Below are 20,649 nucleotides of genomic sequence, written 5' to 3' on the forward strand. Positions count from 1 at the left end.
TACCTTTTATGTCAGTTTCCTTTTTCAAGACCCTTATATATGGTGTCAGAGTGGCATCTTCCACAACTGATTTGAATTGGGAAACCATGAAATACTTCAAACTGAGCAGTCAGGCCACTGGTTCCACTTTAGCTACTAGTAAATCTATAGGTTTTGACTTACACAGTAGTTGGGATATCTCTAAAGAAGTAGGAGAACGCCAGTTGATCCCCCACAGGACTAATTCTGTCACCTCCTAAGGGTACTCAAATTCGGCCTGGTGTCCAAATCCACTTTAGCCTGGAAAAATCGCTTGGACGTAATGGCTGGAGTAATAGACCCAGAGTACTGGGGCGACATAAAGATATTAATGCAGAATAATGGGAAGCAAACATACCATGTGAAAACTGGGGAGAAAATCATCCAGGGAATCTTAGAAGCAGCTCTCTTTACTAAACCCATAGAGGTTCAAGAACTCACAGAAAGAGGCACCAAGGGCTGATACTCCCCCTACTTTCTCATCCCGAAGAAAGACGGAGGACTGAGACCTATCTTGGACTTACGAGAATTGAACAAGTTCCTCAGGAAGGACAAGTTCAAGATGGTAACTCTCTCTCAGATCCTTCAGGCCCTCCAGCTCCAGGAATTGCTGGTATCTCTGGACCTCCAAGATGCTTATTTCCATGTGCCAATCCATCTCAAACACAGGAAATACCTGAGGTTCGCAATTGGCGGCTCTCATTATCAATTTTGAGTTCTGGCATTTGGGCTGACCTCAGCCCGAGGGTCTTCACCAAGTTAATGTCGGTAGTGGCGGCAAGTCTAAGGAAGGGAGGGATTCACGTCTACCCCTACCTGGACGATTGGCTGATCAGGGTTGTATCTTCGGAACAAGCTCAGATCCAGCTACATTATGTCTGCCACTTCCTTCACAAACTGGGCTTCTCTCTCAATTTAAAGAAGTCACAGATGATACCATCACAGAGCCTCCAGTTCATCGGAGCGCTCCTGGACACTTCTCTGGGAAAAGCCTCGCCACCAGAGGTGAGGGCTTAAGATATTCTGCAGATGGTCACGAAGTTTCAAAATGCCCAACATCTCCCAGCCTTCGACTTTTTGAGGTTGCTAGGCCTCATGGCATCCTGCATCTTCCTTGTGCCAGAGGCTCGCCTGAGAATGAGATCGCTCCAGTGGCCACTAAGAACACAGTGGTCGCAGTTCTCAGGAGAAATGACAGTTCTCCTTCGGATTCCGGACATGGTAGCCCGAGACCTCCAATGGTGGGCTTATCGAGAGAACATTTTGAAAGGAGAACTGTTTTGGCAACGATGGCCGGAGATAACACAAGTCACGGACGCCTCGTTCACGGGGTGGGAAGCTCATGCCAACGACTTGACCATCAGCGATCATTGGTCTCCATCGGAGTCCAGACTACACATCAACCTATTGGAGCTGAGAGCGATCAGACTAGCTCTGAAAGCTTTCCTTCCATCAGTACGGGGAAACATTTCCTGATAATGACGGACAACACAGTGGCCATGCACTACCTCAACAAAAGAGGAGGCGTGGGATCACTGCCACTGTGCAGAGAGGCAATGCAGCTCTGGTTTTGGGCAATTCAAGAAGGAATCTCTCTATCGGCAGTTCACCTAGCCGGAGAGAAGAACTTGACGGCGGATGCTCTGAGCAGGCAGGGCACAGTCTCCCACGAGTGGGAACTAGCTCAGGAAGTCCTTCAGGAGATCTTCACCCTTTGGGGATCCCCTCAAGTGGATCTGTTCGCCACCAGTACCAACAGGAAGTGCGATCTGTTTTGTTCAAGGGAATTTCCCCCGAGAGGAGCTCTAGGGGACGCGTTCATAGTGGACTGGGAGTTTCCACTCTTGTACGCGTTTCCACCAGTCCCTGTCATTCCTCAAATGATCAGGAGGTTGAGAAGATTCCGGAGGACCATGATCCTAATTGCCCCAGACTTGGCCAGGAGAACATGGTACCCGGACCTTCTGGACATGTCCATCTGCCCTCCTATTCGCCTTCCACTCAAGGAGAATCTTCTCTCACAGAAGGGAGGTCAGGTTCTCCATCCAGACATCAGAACCCTCAACCTTCACGCTTGGCTTCTGAAAGGTTGAGATACAAGGATTGGGACCTCCCTGATGACGTTATGGAGGTGTTGCTTTTGTCCAGAAGGCCAGCAACAAAGTCTTTATACCGCTGCCATTGGAACAAATTTTGCAGCTGGTGTAGAGAAGAGAATATCGACCCATTTTCATGTGGTACACCAACGGTGTTATCCTTTCTACTCTATTTGGCAAATTCAGGCCTTCAAGTTGGCACTATCAAGGGCTATCTCGCACGCTATCGATCTTCAAGCGCACTGCAGAGGAGCCATCGTATTTCAAATTACCCTTAGTAGTACAATTTCTAAAGGGATTAACTAATGTCTACCCTCCAAGACCATTCCAAGTTCCCTTATGGGACTTAAATTTAGTCTTAAATTTCCTGATGGGTACTCCTTTCGAACCACTCCACTCTTGTTCGCTAAGATTTCTCACCCTTAAAACTGTCTTATTAGTGGCACTAACATCTGCTAGAAGGGTGAGCGAATTACAAGCTCTATCTTGTACACCCCCTCATACAAATTTTCATAAAGACAAAGTTGTCCTACAGGTGAAGCCTAATTTCCTCCCAAAGGTGGTTTCTGAATTCCACATCACTCAGAAAATTACATTACCTTCATTCTATCCTCCTCCCCATCCGGGTAAAGTGGAAGAAAGGCTACACAGGCTGTACCCAAGGCGGGCTTTAAGCTTTTACATCGGCAGACTTGCTAGGATTAGGCAAGCAGACCAACTATTCGTAGGTTACTCAGGGCACAAATTGGGACTCACCGATAACAAAACAGACCATTTCCAGATGGATTATTTTGGCCATTCTGGAATGTTACAAACTAGCAGGGAAAGAGCCTCCTCAAAATCTTAGGGCTCATTCAACCAGGGGTATCGCAGCCTCTTCAGCCCTCCAAAGAGGAGTTCTGGTTCGAGATATATGTGCGGCTGCCACATGGTCGTCCGCACATACCTTCACAAGATTTTACAACCTGGATTCCTCCTCTAGTCAAGAGACTAGGTTTGGCAAAGCAGTATTACATTCTGTTCATTCCTAAAAGGAAACATGCCGTTTTTACTCCCACCTCCAATTACACAACACTGCTATGGGAGTCTATCAAAGATAAGGAATACGTCGGAGGACACAATCCCTTCGAAGAACAAGTTACTTCTTACCTGGTAACGTTCTTTCGATGGGATGTTCCTCCGACGTATTCCTTATCGCCCCTCCCATCCATCCCCGCAGTAATACTTCCCTTGTGGTTGCAGCTTACGCTCCTTCAAGGTCAATAACCAATTCAGGCATGACTTATCTAATGCTACAAAACGGAACTGAGCAACGGATGCTGCGCGTGGCTATTTATGGGCATGGTGATGTCGGCGCTGATACGGTGGCTGTAGAGGGACATCAACTCGACGGACGTCGATGCGCAACACCCTCTGCTGAAAAAAATGTCAGAGGCCAGCAAGCTGGAGACGAATTATCAAAGATAAGGAATACGTCGGAGGAACATCCCATCGAGAGAGCTTTCACTCAGCGAAAACATCCTATTCTGTCAGAAGCCTTCCTAAAAGTAGTGCCCAAAGAGGAAGGAAGGTTTAAGGCGGGGGCTTTTTTTTCTAGAACAAGGCCTTCTTTATAGGGGAGATCTTAAACAGAAGGTGTAACCAGGACCCATATTGTCGTTCCTGGAAGTCATAGGAGGATTGTCCTGGAAATGGCTCATGCCCACTTGACTTCCGGACACTTGGGAACGGCAAAAGCACAGATTATCAAAAGGTTTTCTTTGCCAGAGGTTTACACTGCTACAACCCCACCCTATAATAGAGGTACAGTCCTCTAGAATTGGCATGAATGTAGTTGGGACCATTAGAGCCATCCAAACTAGGGAATAAGTAGTAATTCTAGATTATGCAACCCAGTATCTGGACGTCTTCCCGTTGGAAAATAATACCTAGCAGCAGATTCCTAAACATCTAATCCCTTTTGTGTCATGGGTAGGCTTTCCGAGATAAATATTGACTGATCAAGGGAGTCCTTTATCTCAAAGATGACGACGGAAGTGAACGAAATCTTGCAGATGAAACCCCTATGCACCTCTGTTTACCATCCTCAGACAGACGGCTTAGTAGAGCATTTTAATGAAACCTTAAAGAAAGTTCTAAAATAATTGCCATCAGAAAAGCCCACACGCCTCCAAGGCTCGCCAGGGGTTTGTCCTTTTGAGCCCCTTTACGGATGTGACCCCAGAGATGTACTGGACATGCTCCGGGAGATCTGGGAAGGCAGTGTTACCAATGTCCCAAGCAGCCCAAATGCATAAAGAGCACATGACCATCATGCAGGAACTAGTCCAAAAACATCTAGGGCGGGCCAAGAAAGTCAAGACCCATTGCGATAAGAAGGCAGTACTACAGTCCTTTTCAATCAGACAAAAATTGTTAGTCCTCTTACCCACCTCAGAGCACAAAATGTGTTTGCAATGGTATGGACCTTATGAAATATTAGAGGACAGGCCTTTATAACTATAAGGTCGCTCAGCCAGACAGAAGGCTTAAAACTCAGATCTGCCACATCAACCTCCTAAAGGGCTGGATGGAGGACCCGGTAGAATCTCTTTCTGTCCTAATGGCTACATTGTTATCTGAAGAAACATCTGAATGTAGTTTGGTCCCCTCTGATCTACCTGGGCGACAACAAGACACGACTTACTGGATCAGTTCCTGGATATTTTCAGTAGTGAAATGGACGAGTAACCGGGATTAAACATTACATTTGTATACCCCCAAGCAAAGTGATTAATCTGAGGCCTTAACGAATTCCAGAGGCAAGAAAGGAAATAATCCTCCAGGAGTTTGGGAAAATGCTTGCTGCAGATATATTGAACCATCAGAGTCCATGGTCACCTCAAATAGTCCTTGTGGCCAAACCAGATAAATTGTGGAGATTTTAATTAGACTTCTGGAAGTGGAATGTTGTGTCCCAGTTCAACAACTATCCAATGTTCAGATTGACTACCTAATTGACGGACTGGGATTGGCTGTCTTTATCTCCACAATTAAACTAACCAAGGGTTATTGGCAGGTGCCACTGAATCCTTCTGATAAAGAAAATACTGCTTTCTCCACCCCCAGAGGACTATTTCAATTCAAAGGTCTTCCCTTCAGACTTCATGTGGCACCAGCAACCTTTCAGCATCTGATGGACCAGCTACTGCAACCCTTTCCCACTTCTGCGGCGCATATCTCGACGACATTGTGATCCACAGCAAAACCTTGCAGGGGCACCTATTTCACTTGTATGAAATCACTTGTGCTTTGAAGCAAGCTGGCCTTACCGCTAATCCCAAAAAGTGTCATCTAGCACAGTCGGTAGTAAACAAATCTAGACTTTTTTTGTGAGAAATGGACTGGTCCAACCCCAACTAGATAAAGTCAGGGCTGTGCAGGAAACACTGCAGCCCCCAAAGACAAAAAGAGACCTATGGGAAAATGCTGAGCCGCAAAACATTTGATGGCAGAAGGAAGATCAGGCTAGCTTTAATATGCTTAAACACATCTTATGCAGTGAGCCTGAGTTCATCCTTCAGAGGTATGCTTCAAAGGTAGGGATAGGAGCTGGTTTATCCCAAGAATATGACTGGATAGAGCATCCAGTTTTATACATCAGTCGGAAGCTCTTTGCTCGGGAGAAACATTATGCCACCATTGAAAGTGAGGCCCTAACAATCAAATGAGCGGTGGGTTATTTAAAATATTACCAGAAGGTAGAAAATTCAAATTAATAACCGACCACTCTCCACTCAACTGGCTCAGTCTGAGGAAATAAACAAGCTCACGGATAATGTGCTGGTTCCTTGATCTCCAGCCTTTCTGTTTTCATGTAAAGCACAGACGAGGCAAAGAACAGGGAAATGTCAATTTCCTTTCCCGATTTCCATTAGAGGGAGGTGGGGAAGCCAGCAGCATTAGGGGAAGGGCATATGAAGATTCACAAGGTGTCGTCACTTCTCCCCAAAGGGGAGCCCTTTGCCATGAGGCTTGGAAGGTGCAGCCGCTACCCAATAGTGCCCCTAGGGGTGGTTTAATGTGGGAGGACCTCATGTGGAGAGACTCCTCCTCTGGGGACAAGGACGATCACTTGGGATACAGCCAATTGAATATTGTCACTCCCCAACATTCCATAGCCCTTGCCACTGTTCAGAGCCATTTTATTGAAAGTAAACCTATTTATTGTTGTAACACAGAACAGGCCTTGCAAATGATAAAGAATGTCACTAGCCCAGTGCATTGGAGAGAAGAACCCCAGTCCCAGGAAGTCCCGCTGGCATGCCGAAATCCCTCGTATGGTAACGGGAGGTGCGAGAGACCTGCAGGGGACACGGGGGGGGGGGGTAGATAGATGGGTCAGGGACCCTAACATTTGTAAACACAGCATCCAATGAGAGCTTCCTCGTCGCAGTGGTGACAAGCCCACTAACCACCAGAGACGGGTCGGAGACCCTAACCATTACAAACCAGTATAAGAGGAGATCTTCCTCATCGCAGTGATGACAATAAGCCCATGGACCACCAGAGACTGGTTGGGCACCCTAACCCGGCAAACCCAGCATCCGAGGAGAGCTTCCTCGTCGCAGTGGTGGTAATGAGCCCACTGACCACCAGAGTCGGGTCTAGGACCCCAACAAAAGGGAACTGAGCAAGCAAGGAGACCATCCTCATTGCAGTAGTGATACTAAGCTCAGTGACCAACAAAGAAAGATTTGGGACTTTGCTAACACCAAACCAGAGTGGCAAAGTATACATCAAGCTGAAGAGAGAACATTTTAGACACCAGGAGAAGGGGCTAAAGTTCTTGGAACATACTCAAAAGATGCCGGGGGAATTGAGTCCTTCCCCCTGGACTTGTTGTGAACTGTGCCAAGCAATACCAGAAGAAGGGAGCCCTTCTCCTGATCCCAATCTGGGAGTTGTGCTAGAGACTCCAGGGGAAAGCAGTAATTCGCCATGGTTTTATTGAAAACTGCATGGATCTACACCAGAATAAGGGAGCCATTCTCCTGGACGTGGGATTGTATAAAGGCTGTGGGAAACCCGCAAGCCAGGGGAAGGCAGTCATTCCCCTTGCCACTTTTGTTGCAAGAGAACATTCTTTTGAACACTATCTGAGCATCAGGAGAAAGGAGACCTTCTCCTGCAGGACGATATTTCTGTTAGATTAGCCTTTCGTTTTAGTGTGATGGATTGAAGTAGGTTGTAACACAGGATGGTGGAGTCCATGTTGACGGACATTCTGGCGGACCCTTTAGTATTAGTTTTGAGGCAGGGAACCCCTCTTAGAAGACAATGACAGCCTCTTTATGCACAAATAAGTCTATAATCACCATTCCACCTTTGTATCAGCTTCCTTCTTTGACACCCTTTCAGTGTTTGAGAAACTCCAAGCTCTGCTTTGAAATTCCCCTTAATTAATCCAGTAGGAGTACCTGGTCTACGCCATAGCTGCTATGACTGACTTGTCTCTCACTGAATTCCTGCCCATCACATTCACCATCCTGTTCATCCAACAAAACACTTTTGATGATTGTTAAATTCTATCACTACCCACTTAAATACAGAGATTAAATAGGACTGCATATTGGTGTTATCCCTAGGACTGCCTATTGGTTTTATCCCCACTCCTTTTCTATATTTCTACAATGATATACCCTTGATAATCCTATATTTTAGTATGACTTTAACTTGACAGTTTTATGATTACTTGAAATTTGCCATTTTATTGTTCTTCTGAAGAACTATAATAATTCTGAAGTATACATACAGGAACATTTTACTGCTCATTCTCATTTGACTAGTTGTGGCAATCCACTTAGGTATCTATCCATCTATGTACTATGTAGGCCATGATGGGCTGGATCACATTTTAAATGAAAAATGCAACATTGGTGACCATTAGTATTTGTGGCTTGTTCCCAGATATGTATATGTAAACATCTAATTGTAAAGGTTTCAAAATGGCAAATAGCAATACAAGAAAACAGAAAAAATGTCTGTTAGATGTTGTTATTGGTAAGCAAAGTACATATCTCGAGGTATCCTATATACTAGTTGTTAAATTCGTTCTAGCATTGTTTCCATAACCAAATTCCACTTCTATTGTTGTATTCTTTATGTCAAGATACATTCAATATTGCTGTAATATCGTCAGTGCATAAATATAACGATTTTCACCGCTGTCAGCAATAACAAAATATACGCCTAGTGACATTCAATATATTTCAATGGTGGGACACCACCTCTTACCATAGTTGCATTCTTATAGTCTCAGTCTTGGGTAGTGCACACCTTTGTCACGGGTTAAATCCCTCCTAGTTGAAACATATCTTAAATTAACATCAATATGCATTGACGATATTACAGCAATATTGGATGTATCTTGACATAAAGAATACAACAATAGAAGTGGAATTTGGTTATGCAAACAATGATTGAACAAATTTAACAATTAGTATATAGGATACCTCGAGATATGTACTTTTGCTTACCCATAACGACATCTAACGAAAAAAAATTGTTTCCTTTTCATATTTTTACTTTTTTGAAATGTCCTTACTTTCCTCCCACCCTGCATCTCTGTGGACTGCATATTTATGCACGTTTGAACAAATGCTTTCACATTTATTTTTAAGATATGCTATATTTCTATAAATTGTGCAATATGGACATATGCAATGATTGGAAATATGTTTTCAAAATGATTTATGTTTACAAGGGCACGGTGGGTCTGAAGTCTGTATCCCTCCAGTAGTTCCTCACACTCTCCAACTAATGTTTTAGCATGATTTCCATTAGGTGGTGTTGACTTTGAGGGCTCAATATTTGAAAGCATTTTTTATGGTAAATATTTCTGCAGACATCGCTAACTATTTGGAGAAATGTTTTCCCAATGTTTACCTTTTTTCCTTTGCCTTTTGTTTCTCAGACATCCAACTCTCTCTAGTATTTCCCCTTCCAAATCAATTCCAATTCCGCAGCCTTTTCGACCAGGGGATGAAGACCACCGCAATCAATTTGGCCAAAGAGACCGATCATCTTCAGCACCCAATGTACATATCAACACAATCGAGCCTGTTAATATTGATGTAAGTGTCTTTCCGTAGCCATTGGATATCAAGTGTATAAAAATAGTTATCTTATTGCAGAGGTATTCTTTATTTAATAATATTTACTCTTAATATGTTTGACCCTATAGGGACCGTCAGCAGAAAGGGGTGTAAGTTTCCTGTGTATGCTATTTTGTGACCTTTTAATGCATTCTTATTTGTAAAACATCAAAAAGATAACTGGCACGCCTTTGATAATATGCAGGCGATGACATGCAAATGAAATCAACACCTTGCCTAACACCATGAGCAATTCAAGCCAGTTAAATATTTGTATGAATGATAATTTGAGAAATATAATGTGGTATGTTTTTCTTAACCTCAAAGCCCTGACAAGAATTCCTGGCACAATGTGGGCCTGCAGTGATAGCAGTTGTCCACTTCCTCCACAATTAAGCAGTTACACATCTCACCAAGGCATTGAAGGCCAAATGGAGAGTTATAGCTATCAGGGGTGGGTCAAGGTAAAATTTGAAGGCCCTCTGGATATCTAGCCATATCCCTTTTCCCCATCCAGCGAAGGGTTCGGGAACAAAAGTTGTATGATGAATCTCTTGACGCACATGAACATTTGATAGAAATGTGATTGGGGGAAAGGGATGCGTCGCAAGCATTATCAACCCTTTGTGAAAAACCTCATATTCTATATTTCCAGTATCTGATGCAAGGGTTCCTGTTAAGATAAATGTAAAATATGTTGCTGTTATACTTGACTCAAACCTATCGAATCCATTCTTAGTTAATCTAGTTACCATCTCATGATGCTAGTGCAGATTCGCCTGTTCCTATCCAGAGCTAGTTGTGCTACCATTGCTCTTGTCATATTCAGAGCTAAATTAGACTATGGTAATATACTCTTCCTGCCAACAAGCAAGGGCATCATTCAGAGACTCCAGATCCTCCAAAACACTCCTGCAGAGAAATATGAAGGGATACACTGTATCCTGATGGGTTGAGGGAGTACAGGGAGAAGCAGAAAATAACCAAAGTTATCCTCTGCGATTTTCTACTGAGAGTCTTCCATTCCTAGATGATATACACAGCTCCTCTGAATTCTCCCCTTATGGGGACAGAGCATTTGGTAGATTAAGCAGAGGCCAGTGTGGTTTTAAAGAACACTGCCTTACAGCAATGTTGTTGATTAGTCAAATATTTACTGAAATGTCAATGCAGAGTGATCATGCTCAGCACAGATACCAGTAGAATGACTGTCACCTGTTTTAAGAGAATAACACAAAGTACAAAGTTTCCTGAGGGGTATTCCAAAATACCAATGAGGCAAACAAAAGTATACAAATAACAGTAACATAGAATGCAATATACTTTTTGTAATCTTTTAAATTAACACATCCCAACAAATGTGTTGTTGGAAATGTATACAAACTGTAGAGAGAGAGAGAGTGTGTGTGTGTTTGTGTGTGTAATGTTTTTCAAAGGTTTCTTTCCATCCCTGCCTGAGGAAGTGGAGGAATTCCCCGAAAGATTGCAAATATGCAAAATAAATGACTAGTTAGCTTAATTAAGGTATCAACTCCTTGATTTCTTTTGGGTCAACATTATATGTTAAGCCTAACTAGTCATTCATTTAGTATATTTGCAAGCTTTTGTGGAATTCCTCCACTACTTCAGGCAGAGATGGAATGAAACCTTCGAAAAACATTACAGCTTACATGGCCCCTCCTAGAAATACCCTGTTATCTGTTTATATATATATATATATATATATATATATATATATATATATATATATATATATATATATACAAATATGGAGAAAGTCTGTAAGATGATCATTTTGAGAGCAATGATATATTAACAAAACCTAAAAATCCATCCTCTCATCTATCTGGTCATTGTCTAACATAGAGTTCTGTAACCTTTGGCTCTCCAGAAGCTATGGACTACAACTTGCATCAACCTTAGCCAGCATAGCCAATGACGAGGGATCATGGGGAGTCTTAATCTTAAGAAATATGGAGAACTGTGGGTTGCAGGTGCCTGGGGCAATAACATGATCTACAGGATCATGGTTCAGCATGTATGGACAGCTCTGTCATCCTGTCTCATGAGGACCAATTCGGAGTGAAGCATAGTATTTTGGCAACTCTTAAGATGGTTTTGAGCTAAATAAATATAAACATATGTAATTTAACAAATAATTATGAAGAGCTGGGAAATATCTCCCACTTTTTTTTTTATTTTTTTTATTGTGTTCGGTTTATACAAACCTTTACAATCATTAAAGATAAAGAATAAAACATCCAGCACAATAACAATTTAACAATGAATTAAAACATACATAAGATTTATAAAAATAATATTTCTATACAGTAGTTTGTGCTTAATACATCAAATTCAAATTCTTATATCGAAAGTGTAGCAAGTTCATTCAGTTTTGCTTCAATAATTGACAATAATTCTATCAATTTCAAATTAAATGACAAACTAGTACTGCACATACAACGGTTCCAAAGTGCTTCCATACTAGTATCTGTTTGAAACTGAGCCTTTAGATTAAAAATTTTATTACGGGATGGTGAGAAGAAGGGACAAGCGATGACCATATGTTTAAGCGTTTCATCTGCCTCCAAGGCTTCACAAAAATGGCATAGAGTGGAAAAGCCGGTTTGAGATGATATATTCCAATTTTTTGTTTTAGATAGAGTTCGAAATTGATTCAAGCGAAAACGAATTAGAAGTTTTCTGCCAACCGCAGAGGGAAATTGAATCAAATAAAATGCACGATCACCCCACTTTCTACGAAATTGGTTATATTCAGAATACGATGGGTAAGTTCCCATTTTATCTGTAAGCTTACACCAAAAGTAGAGTTCATATTTTTTTTTTTGAGCAGGAAGCAACAAGGTCATACTTTCGGGGGTTTCATCAATAGCATTTAGAATTGCATTTAATTTGTTTGTGAATACTTTGAGTGAGTGAATACTCGGATTTTCAAGTAGTTTATTCAATTTAAGATATAAGGAGTTTGCCGGAGGGTCCAACATTTTAGTATAGTTTTTTATATTTCGCCAATTTCTTTTTACAGAAAGAGGCAACAAATTAATTTCGTGGCAAATAAAAACATTTGGAATGGATTGAGCTAAACCCAGGGCAGACTTCCACATTTTTCCCTGTATTGTATCGAGAAAAGAATCAATTTCATGTAAACATATATCCAAAGGGTATAATAAACAGGGTTCAACTTTGAGTAAGTAAAAATGAATAAGAGGTAATAAAGAAAATAAACAATATTTATGGAAAATGATTTTCATCTAAGCGGCTAAAGTTTTAGCTTTATTATTAAGAAATGCTTGCCACATGCTTAAAGAATAAGAATCCACCAGTGGATAGCCCAAATATTGGATGGATGAGGTATAGCAGAGTTCGACTCCTTGCAAGAGCCATGAGAATTTGTTTGCTTTGCATCGCCCATCATAAAAGGTAAGAATTGAAGATTTAGTTGGATTGACTGTGAGATTCAGATTGTGAGCGAATTTAGCAAATAGATCAAGTTTGTTCTGAAGGCCAAACGGGGTGCGGTCAAAAATGAGGAGATCGTCTGCAAAACCGATCCAATCAAGCCTGAGTGCACCCAACTTGGCTGGAAATACATACTGATCTTTCCAAAGAGAGTCAATCCCATATAGGTATAAATTGAATAGAACTGCCACCATACTGCATCCTTGCTTAACGCCAATTTCGGTGCTGATTGAGTTAGTTAAAGCACCATTACGATTTAAGCGAATTCGATAAGAGGTCTTGAGGTGCAACAGGGCGATCAGTGCAACCAAAGAATAAGGGATTCCTATTTCGATCAGTTTGGCCCAGAGAATTTCTCGGATTACGCTGTCAAATGCAGCTGTCAAATCCAGACTGGCCATATACACAGGCCCCATGTGTGCATTTTTCATCTGTGCATAGAGATGCGCAAGAATTGTTGCATTCAAAGGACAGCCAATGAACTTTCTAAATCCCACCTGGAATATTGAGAGCAAGTTATTGTGTGTGATATACGTTTGAAGCTCCTGCAGGAGTAAAAGAGAGAAAATTTTAGATGAAGCATTAGTAAGTGCAATGGGGCGATAATTGCATGGTAGTTCAGGGGGGCCTTTTTTATAGATGGGTATTATGTGAGCTGAGTGCCATGTTAAAGGAATTTCCCCGGTTTGTAAAATCAGATCAAACCGGATCTTTAAGATGTATGCCCAAAAAAGGGGATCCGATTTATAAACGCACGGGGGAGCCCATCTGGACCTGCTGCTTTGGAGTTGTTAAGTTTGTTGATTACATCAATGATGTCATTAACCGTCCATCCAGTTCTTGTATTACGAATGAACATTGGATAGTGATTTTTGACAAAAGAAAAGCGGTCGGGCAATTTAAATTTTTGTGTTATAAAGTTAGTCCACGCATCATCAGAAATTACGCATTGCGGATCAGATTGTTGGCCTGATTTTAAAGAGCGTAGTAATGACCAAGATTGCCTGGTATTATATTTTAATAGGTGATGCATCATATTTTGATTGTCGGCAATGTACATGGAAATTTTCCGAAATTTAATTCTGTTTTTGTGGACTTGTTTTGTTCGATTTAGCGCGGTTGACCTACAAAGGGAGGGAGACATAGATCTCATAATCTCCCTGATTTTTTTGTACTTCTCTTTTTTTGAGTCAGCAACCAACTTATTGAATTTATGTATATGATTTGCATTAGATTCGGTAGTGGACCATTTAGACAGGGCAATTTTTTTTAGGTGGAATTGGATACGTTTCATATTGAGCTCTTCAGCTTTACGTAGAGAGAAATAACAATCATGGAAGTCAGTAGTGATGAACGGATCCGCCGCAATCATTTGCAACAGTTTACAACACACTTTCGGATTCCATCGTATAGATAATAAATGTCGATCAGATTCGAGTAAAGTTAAGCTAGGCATAGCGTCAAAACGTGCAATAGGTAGTTGAATAGATAGGCAAATTAACATATGATCCCCAAGTTCAGGGTCAGAAATAATAACCGGTTTAATAAAAGAGTATAGACATGTTGATACAAAGAAAAAGTCAATCAAAGATTTAGAATTACCCCTATGCCACGAGAAGTTAAATGGATTTAATATTACGGGAGCTGATTGAATGTCCCATTCCAAAAAAAACTCAAGCCAAGTTTGTCCATTTCGTACAGAATCAAGAGAATGGCTGGGAACCAGATTCCTTTTGCTTAATAGTAAATCATAACATAGTGCATTAAAATCACCACCAACAATTATTTTGAGAGCTGAATTTCGTGCAAATGCTGCTACTAATAGCGAGTTCATTTCATCAATGATAGTATCGAGAGGGGAAGACAATTTGTTCCAATAAATGCAAACCAACAGTAGTACATCTTTAGACGGATTCGCGAGTGTTAATTCAACAGCCATTAGGCTTTGAGTGCAACATATATATTTAGCAACACATTTGGTTAAAGTATTAATTAGAATAGCAATTCCTCCTGAAGGCCGTCCCATAGAACCCTGTGAGGCCGCATGTGAGAAAACATAAAAACCCTCAATTGAGAATGGAAAGCGGCACATTGTTTCCTGTAAAAAGACAACATCCGGCTGAGGACGATTCTTTTTGTTGGTCCATGTCCGGAAGTTGTTAAGACCGCAGGAATTCCAGGACACAATCAAAAGATCCCCCAAGCTAGGATCGTCCTAGTACTCCAGAGTTGGAGCTAGGTGCGGCTGCGGTAGTACCTACAGATTGTATTCCCTTGAGAGCAGATACAATTGCCATCAATTGTGTAAGGGTACTTGCATCGAGGTCCAAGGCTACCCCTTGATCTTTCAATGCAGAAGGGGTTTGAACTACAGGAATCTGGGTATTGACGAAGCTTTCTGCGTCGTCAATATTGGAAAATAATGTTGGTACTAGACCTATGGAAAGTAGATCCACCTTTTGTTCCCAGATCAATTTTAAGATTAATGGAGAATTGTATCTGCAAATCATTTTATTGTTTGCAGATGCAAGTGTAATCCAATCAATATCGTTGGATCTGATCAATCTCAAGGCCGGGACAGCTTGCAAAGTTGAGATAAAGTAAGACCGGTTTAGCTTTGCCTTACCATGAAATTCAACATTGCTCTCCCATCCCATAACGACAGTCCCTTTTAGTTCATCGGCTGTGTTAATCATGGCTGTTACCTTTTTGCTCTCTGGTGATGGGGAACTGTTCGCAATTGGAGGGATCGGTGTTAAATTCTCACTTTGCATTTCCCGACTTGAGTTTTCAATCAGTGGATCGATCTCTTTTTTTTTTCCCCAAACTTTCAACATTGCTGCTTGGATTTTCAGCCGAATTGGACACAGCCACTTTTGGCATGTGTGTCGGTGAATTTCGCGGACTTTTCAAAATTGCATCATTGCATGCACCTTGAATGATTCTGTCAGTTTTTTTTATGGCTAGCAGAGGATAGAAGTTAGAGAGCGTAGCTTGTTTTACAGTCAAATGCGACTCTTCGAGTGTGAACACCGAGGAGGGCAATTCCGTTTCCTCACATGAGTTACTTTTCATTTGCAATTTTTTTTTTTTCGGAGACTGTTTGCACATTTGTTTGTTACATTTTAGGCGAGCCTCTTTTACACATGCATCAGATAAATTAGGAATCAGTGGCTGTGGTGCAGAAAGATTGAGCACCGCTTTGGATTCCGCATTTAGCTGATTCAAGTCAATGGTACCCTCCCCGCCTGACAGATTACATATTTCTTTTATGTTTGAATTATGACGATCTGGTTTAGGAGCACTCTGATTCTTAGATTTTTTTTCTACTTTTTTTTTAAGTCTTTTATCGGCCGCTTTTCTTTTTTCAGCTCTCTGTTGTGCTCTTTTTTGTTTTCTCGTAGGGACCATTGGGAGAACTTCACCAGACGATAATGATGCAATTGATTTGTCACATGCCAAATCTAGATCAGTCACATTGTCCGAGAGCGCAAGTAAATCAGTGAGCGCAGAAGGACTATCTGGAGTAGAGTGTTTAGGGCATTCAACTGTATTTTGGACCGCGTCGTTGTTTAATTTAGTGACTAGTAATAAAGTTGACTGAATTTCCTTGAAGGCAGACAATAATTTCTCAATGTTAGCCGCATTTGTTTCCACTAATTGTTCCATCTTACATTTCTGAAACCCTGATGGAGAATGCAAAGGCATTGGGGGATCAGCTACGATTTCCGCATATGTTTTTGTCTGAGTACCTTTGTCACTGCAAATATTAGGAGTAGTATGATTAGAACTCAGGAGAGAGATTGTATTGCATGCGAATAACAGGCCTTCTATCTTATTTATTTTAGAAGATATTTCTGTATTTTGCAAATGAAGAAACCTGACTTCTTCATGCGTGCGTTCATGACCTTTATCAAGTAAGTTCAATATACGCGTAATGATAGGAAACGCTTCTGGATTGAATGGTAGTTCCATTTGAGGTTGAGAATTCAATGTGTGAATAGAGTCATGAATAAGATTAGTATCTTCTATTGGAGGTGGATGAAAGCGATCACGATGAAGTGTAACATTGGGCAATACAGTTTGCTGTTTTGTAGCCACAGGAGAATTGTTCCGTTGTTCTGGACAATGCAGCTTGGAAGAGCCAGGCACAGAGGGAGAATCTCCATTTGTAGCTTTCCCATATGATGTGGATACTTGGGTTTGAGCAGAATAAGGGTAGGATGGATCATAAGTAGGCAAAGTAGGTAGATCCCCTTTGCATCTTCTTTGTGAGATTGGGGAAGAAGGTTCGTGGGAAAGCCTAATACGTCTACCCAGGTCAGTTTCAATCATTAGGGGAAGAGTAGAGAAGTCAGCCAAATGATGGTTAAAGCTCTCAATTCCCATTTCCCTTTTAATATCTGCTCTCACAATGCTATCCTCCAGGTTAGCACTGTCATCCATCCACCCTTTGGGTGAGCTGGAATTTATCTCAGTGGTGCTAGAAGGCGCGACCATCAGAGGAATCAAAGACTCTGCACTCGTGTTTTCCCCGGATTCTGACAGGGCCAGCGGGAGAGCAATCTCCTGATTTTTATTAAGGAGTATAATTTCTCCATGTTCTAACTGAGGGCTAGTATCATGATTGCCTATTTGGTTACTCAATTTAGGATAAGTAACTCCTGAACAATTTGATTCAGCAATAAACATTGAATTGGGCAGTGTTATACATAAATCAGAAGACAACATGCTAGACAAGGCATTGGGTTCATTGTTACATATCTCTGGAGTTACCAAATCAGTGCTGGATCCAAAATCCATCTCGTTCAAAGGAGTGAACTCAGTAACGGATTTAGTTTGAACCACAGTATCAGGGTCCTCCATATCCGTAGTCTCCATAGAAATGCCCCTTTTAGCATTAGATAATAGTGCGCGATTCCTCTTAGAGCGTTTAGCTGGAACAGGAGAATGTAGCGTGGCTCCACTACGAAGACCACTAACCATTACCTTGGTGTAAATGCACTCGTGGGCTTAGAGGGACATAGATTGGCATAAGAGCAGGCTGAGAAAAAGAAAAATAAACAAGAGAAAGCTGTTTAAACTTACCCACCCAGCGCGCACCGCGAGCAGCGAAACAGTACTTTTTCGGTACTTCTGCGGTGTGCGCGCGGTGCGCGTTCAGCTGGGTAGTATCTCCCACTTTTGATATTTTTGTTAAAGTTCAATACTATTATTGGCAACATGTATGGTTGGTATCATTTCCAGAATAAGTATTTAGTGTAATTTGGTTAGCAATTAACCTTGCACAACTCTCAAAAATAATTTATCGGCACTATGTGAGTACACAATTAATTATTAAACCAATTAGTACGGTATTTCCAATATAACATTTATACAAAATTGTCTAGTAATTCCAAAAAGGTCCTAATAGCAACAGTTTCTAGCATTAAATCTGTTTGAATTCTTTTTTCCCAACATTTACCATAAGTGGCCTCTAAACCTAGAACTAGGATATATATTCTACCTCATGATGGAGCCCATCCTTGACTTCCTCCCTCATGACAAAAAGGCATAAGCCTTGGACGTATTCCAGGAAGGAGAAGTAACTTCGGACCACACCATTGCACGGTCACGCTCAACATAGCAGACTCAGGCTTCCGCCAGATGGAGAATGGTGTGGCCCTCTGATGCCAAAGTTGGCTAAAGGCCACTAATTTCCACACAGACGTGCAAATCAAAGTCCTCGACCTGCCGTTCGATGGGGATGACCTGTTTGGGATAGCAGTAGACGGCACACTCTGTGGGGACTCTGCAACAGAGAAGAATGTCCTTTTGCTACCCAAAGGGGAGAGCCTCCAGATCGTCCAAGGGGTACACCACCCCTTATCAGCCCTCAAGCCCCACCACCCAGGAGGCTTACAGGGGTCGCTCCAAGGCCTATGGCAGTGGCACCCAGCGTCATCGTCACTCCCCAACCAGGACGCAGACACCCGAGCAGGCCTGAACTGGTCCATGACCCGCACCCCAGTGAAAAGCCTGAATGTCAAACTTCGTTGATCAGTGGCGAAAGATCTCCACAGACAAATGGATGCTGGACGTTGTTCCACAGGGACATGCTTTCGAATTTCAAGACCGGTGACCCCGCATTTCTTCTATTGCGTGTCGAGAACTACACAGGGCCCAGCTTCTTTAGGAGGTTCAGGTCATGCCACACAACGGGGAAATTGAACCAGTCCATCAGCACCTGCGGGGCGCCGGAGTGTACTCCATATACTTTCTAGTGTGGAAAATGTCAGCGGGGTGGCGGCCAATCCTAGACTTGCAATGCCTCAACAAGTTCCTAAAATCCCAAAAGTTGTTGATGGTCAATTTGCAGCACGTGCTGGATGAGCTGGAGGAAGGGGATTTTCTGTAAACTCTCGACCTGGAGGACACGTACTTCCACATCCCCATTCATTGCAAACACTGGAAGTTCCTGCATTTTGTCATCCAGGGGCGACAGTACTAATTCAAGGCACTCCCCTTCGGCCTGAAATCGTCTCGGAGGGTATTCACCAAATGCTTGTCCCCAGTAGCAGCGTATTTACGCCACAAGGGAATCCATGTCTACCCTTACCTGGATGATTGGCTAATCCTGTCCCGCTCACCCAGACAGCGTTCACACTCGCTAGAAAGGTGAACAACTGCAAGCAGAGAACTCGCCTACAGATACTGTGCATATCGGCCTGCTGGCCGACTAATCAGTGCCCTAGCCCTGAAGACTGACTCGGTCCGAAATGCATTGGTCACCCTAATGATGGCATTTATTTTCTATGATGCACTTTTTGCCTTCAAGCAATTAAAAACTGAAAATATGTCTTAATATCTCCAGTCAAATATATGGAATGCAAGCACGAATTGATGAAATAACAGATAGCATCTCTTTTGGAGAGCAAAGCGAAAGCACACCTCGAGCTAGAATTGTTTTCTAGTTCCTTTATTATAATTCTTTGTAACCTTGTGCTAAGGATTCAAGTAATGCTCCAATTGCTATATTTACCCTAATACGAATTGTGAAACAAACTACACGTGGTGCCCACCCATAATCTTTCTGGCTCATCCTGTCCCGCTCCCACACACTGGCAACCCAGCACACAGCGGAGACCATCCAACTTCTGACTTCGGTAGGATTCTCCATCAACTGTCCCAAGTCCTGCGCAGTACCATCTCTGAACGCACTGTTCCTGGATGCACGGCTCCACACAGTATTGTGTCTGGCGTCTCCCTCAAAAGAGAGGGTGAAGGCCAACCTGGGAAAGGTCCAGCGGCTGTTGACAGCGTCCGTTGCAACAGTCCGGTCCATCATATCCTTGCTGGGGATGATGTCTTCCTGCATCCATCTGGCTCACTTTTACAAGCCCCAAGGTCGTTCCAGCCTCAGCTGCAGGGAAAGGTAGTGCAGATCTTCACAGACAACACCACCACCATGTTTTACATCAGGAAACAGAGCGGGACGCGCTACCCGCTCTCTCTGGAATCCCAGTCTCTATGGCACTGTGCCATTCCTCAATGCACGTTTCTTCCATTTCACCTGGCGGACCTCAAGAACACCATTGCGGACTCTCTCAGCAAGGAGTTAAGCTCCTGCAATGAATGGGAGCTTCAGCAAGGGCAAGTTCTGCGACTCTTCAGCAAGCAGGGTCTTCAAGAGTTTGACCTCTTCGCAACGGCTGCCTACTCCAAGTGTCACAAGTTTTCCAGCAGATATCCTCAGCCGAGGAATCTGGGAGATGCCTTCTCGTTCCCCTGGGAGGGGCTCTTCCTTTACGCTTTCCCCCTAATTCCACTTCTGCTATGTGTGATCAACACACTCGGATGTTGCCTCTGCAGGATGATCCTCATTGCACCGGTGTGGCCGAGGCAGATCTGGTACTCTGACCGTCTCAATTTGTCAGTGG

The 20,649-nt window shown here is 42.5% G+C and overlaps 1 protein-coding gene across 2 annotated transcripts in view; it reads left to right on the forward strand.

Annotated features, from left to right (window-relative positions):
• Positions 1-20,649, forward strand: part of BRAF (B-Raf proto-oncogene, serine/threonine kinase) — a 1,813,806-nt gene that overhangs the window by 955,153 nt on the left and 838,004 nt on the right. For both annotated transcript variants that reach the window (XM_069628802.1, XM_069628803.1), the window contains exon 8: positions 9,070-9,229. In XM_069628802.1, the coding sequence (XP_069484903.1) occupies positions 9,070-9,229 (160 nt within the window). The remainder of the gene's footprint in view (positions 1-9,069; positions 9,230-20,649) is intronic.

This window comes from Ambystoma mexicanum, chromosome 12, assembly GCF_040938575.1.
Source record: "Ambystoma mexicanum isolate Mex_15411 chromosome 12, UKY_AmexF1_1, whole genome shotgun sequence".
NCBI lineage: Eukaryota > Metazoa > Chordata > Amphibia > Caudata > Ambystomatidae > Ambystoma > Ambystoma mexicanum.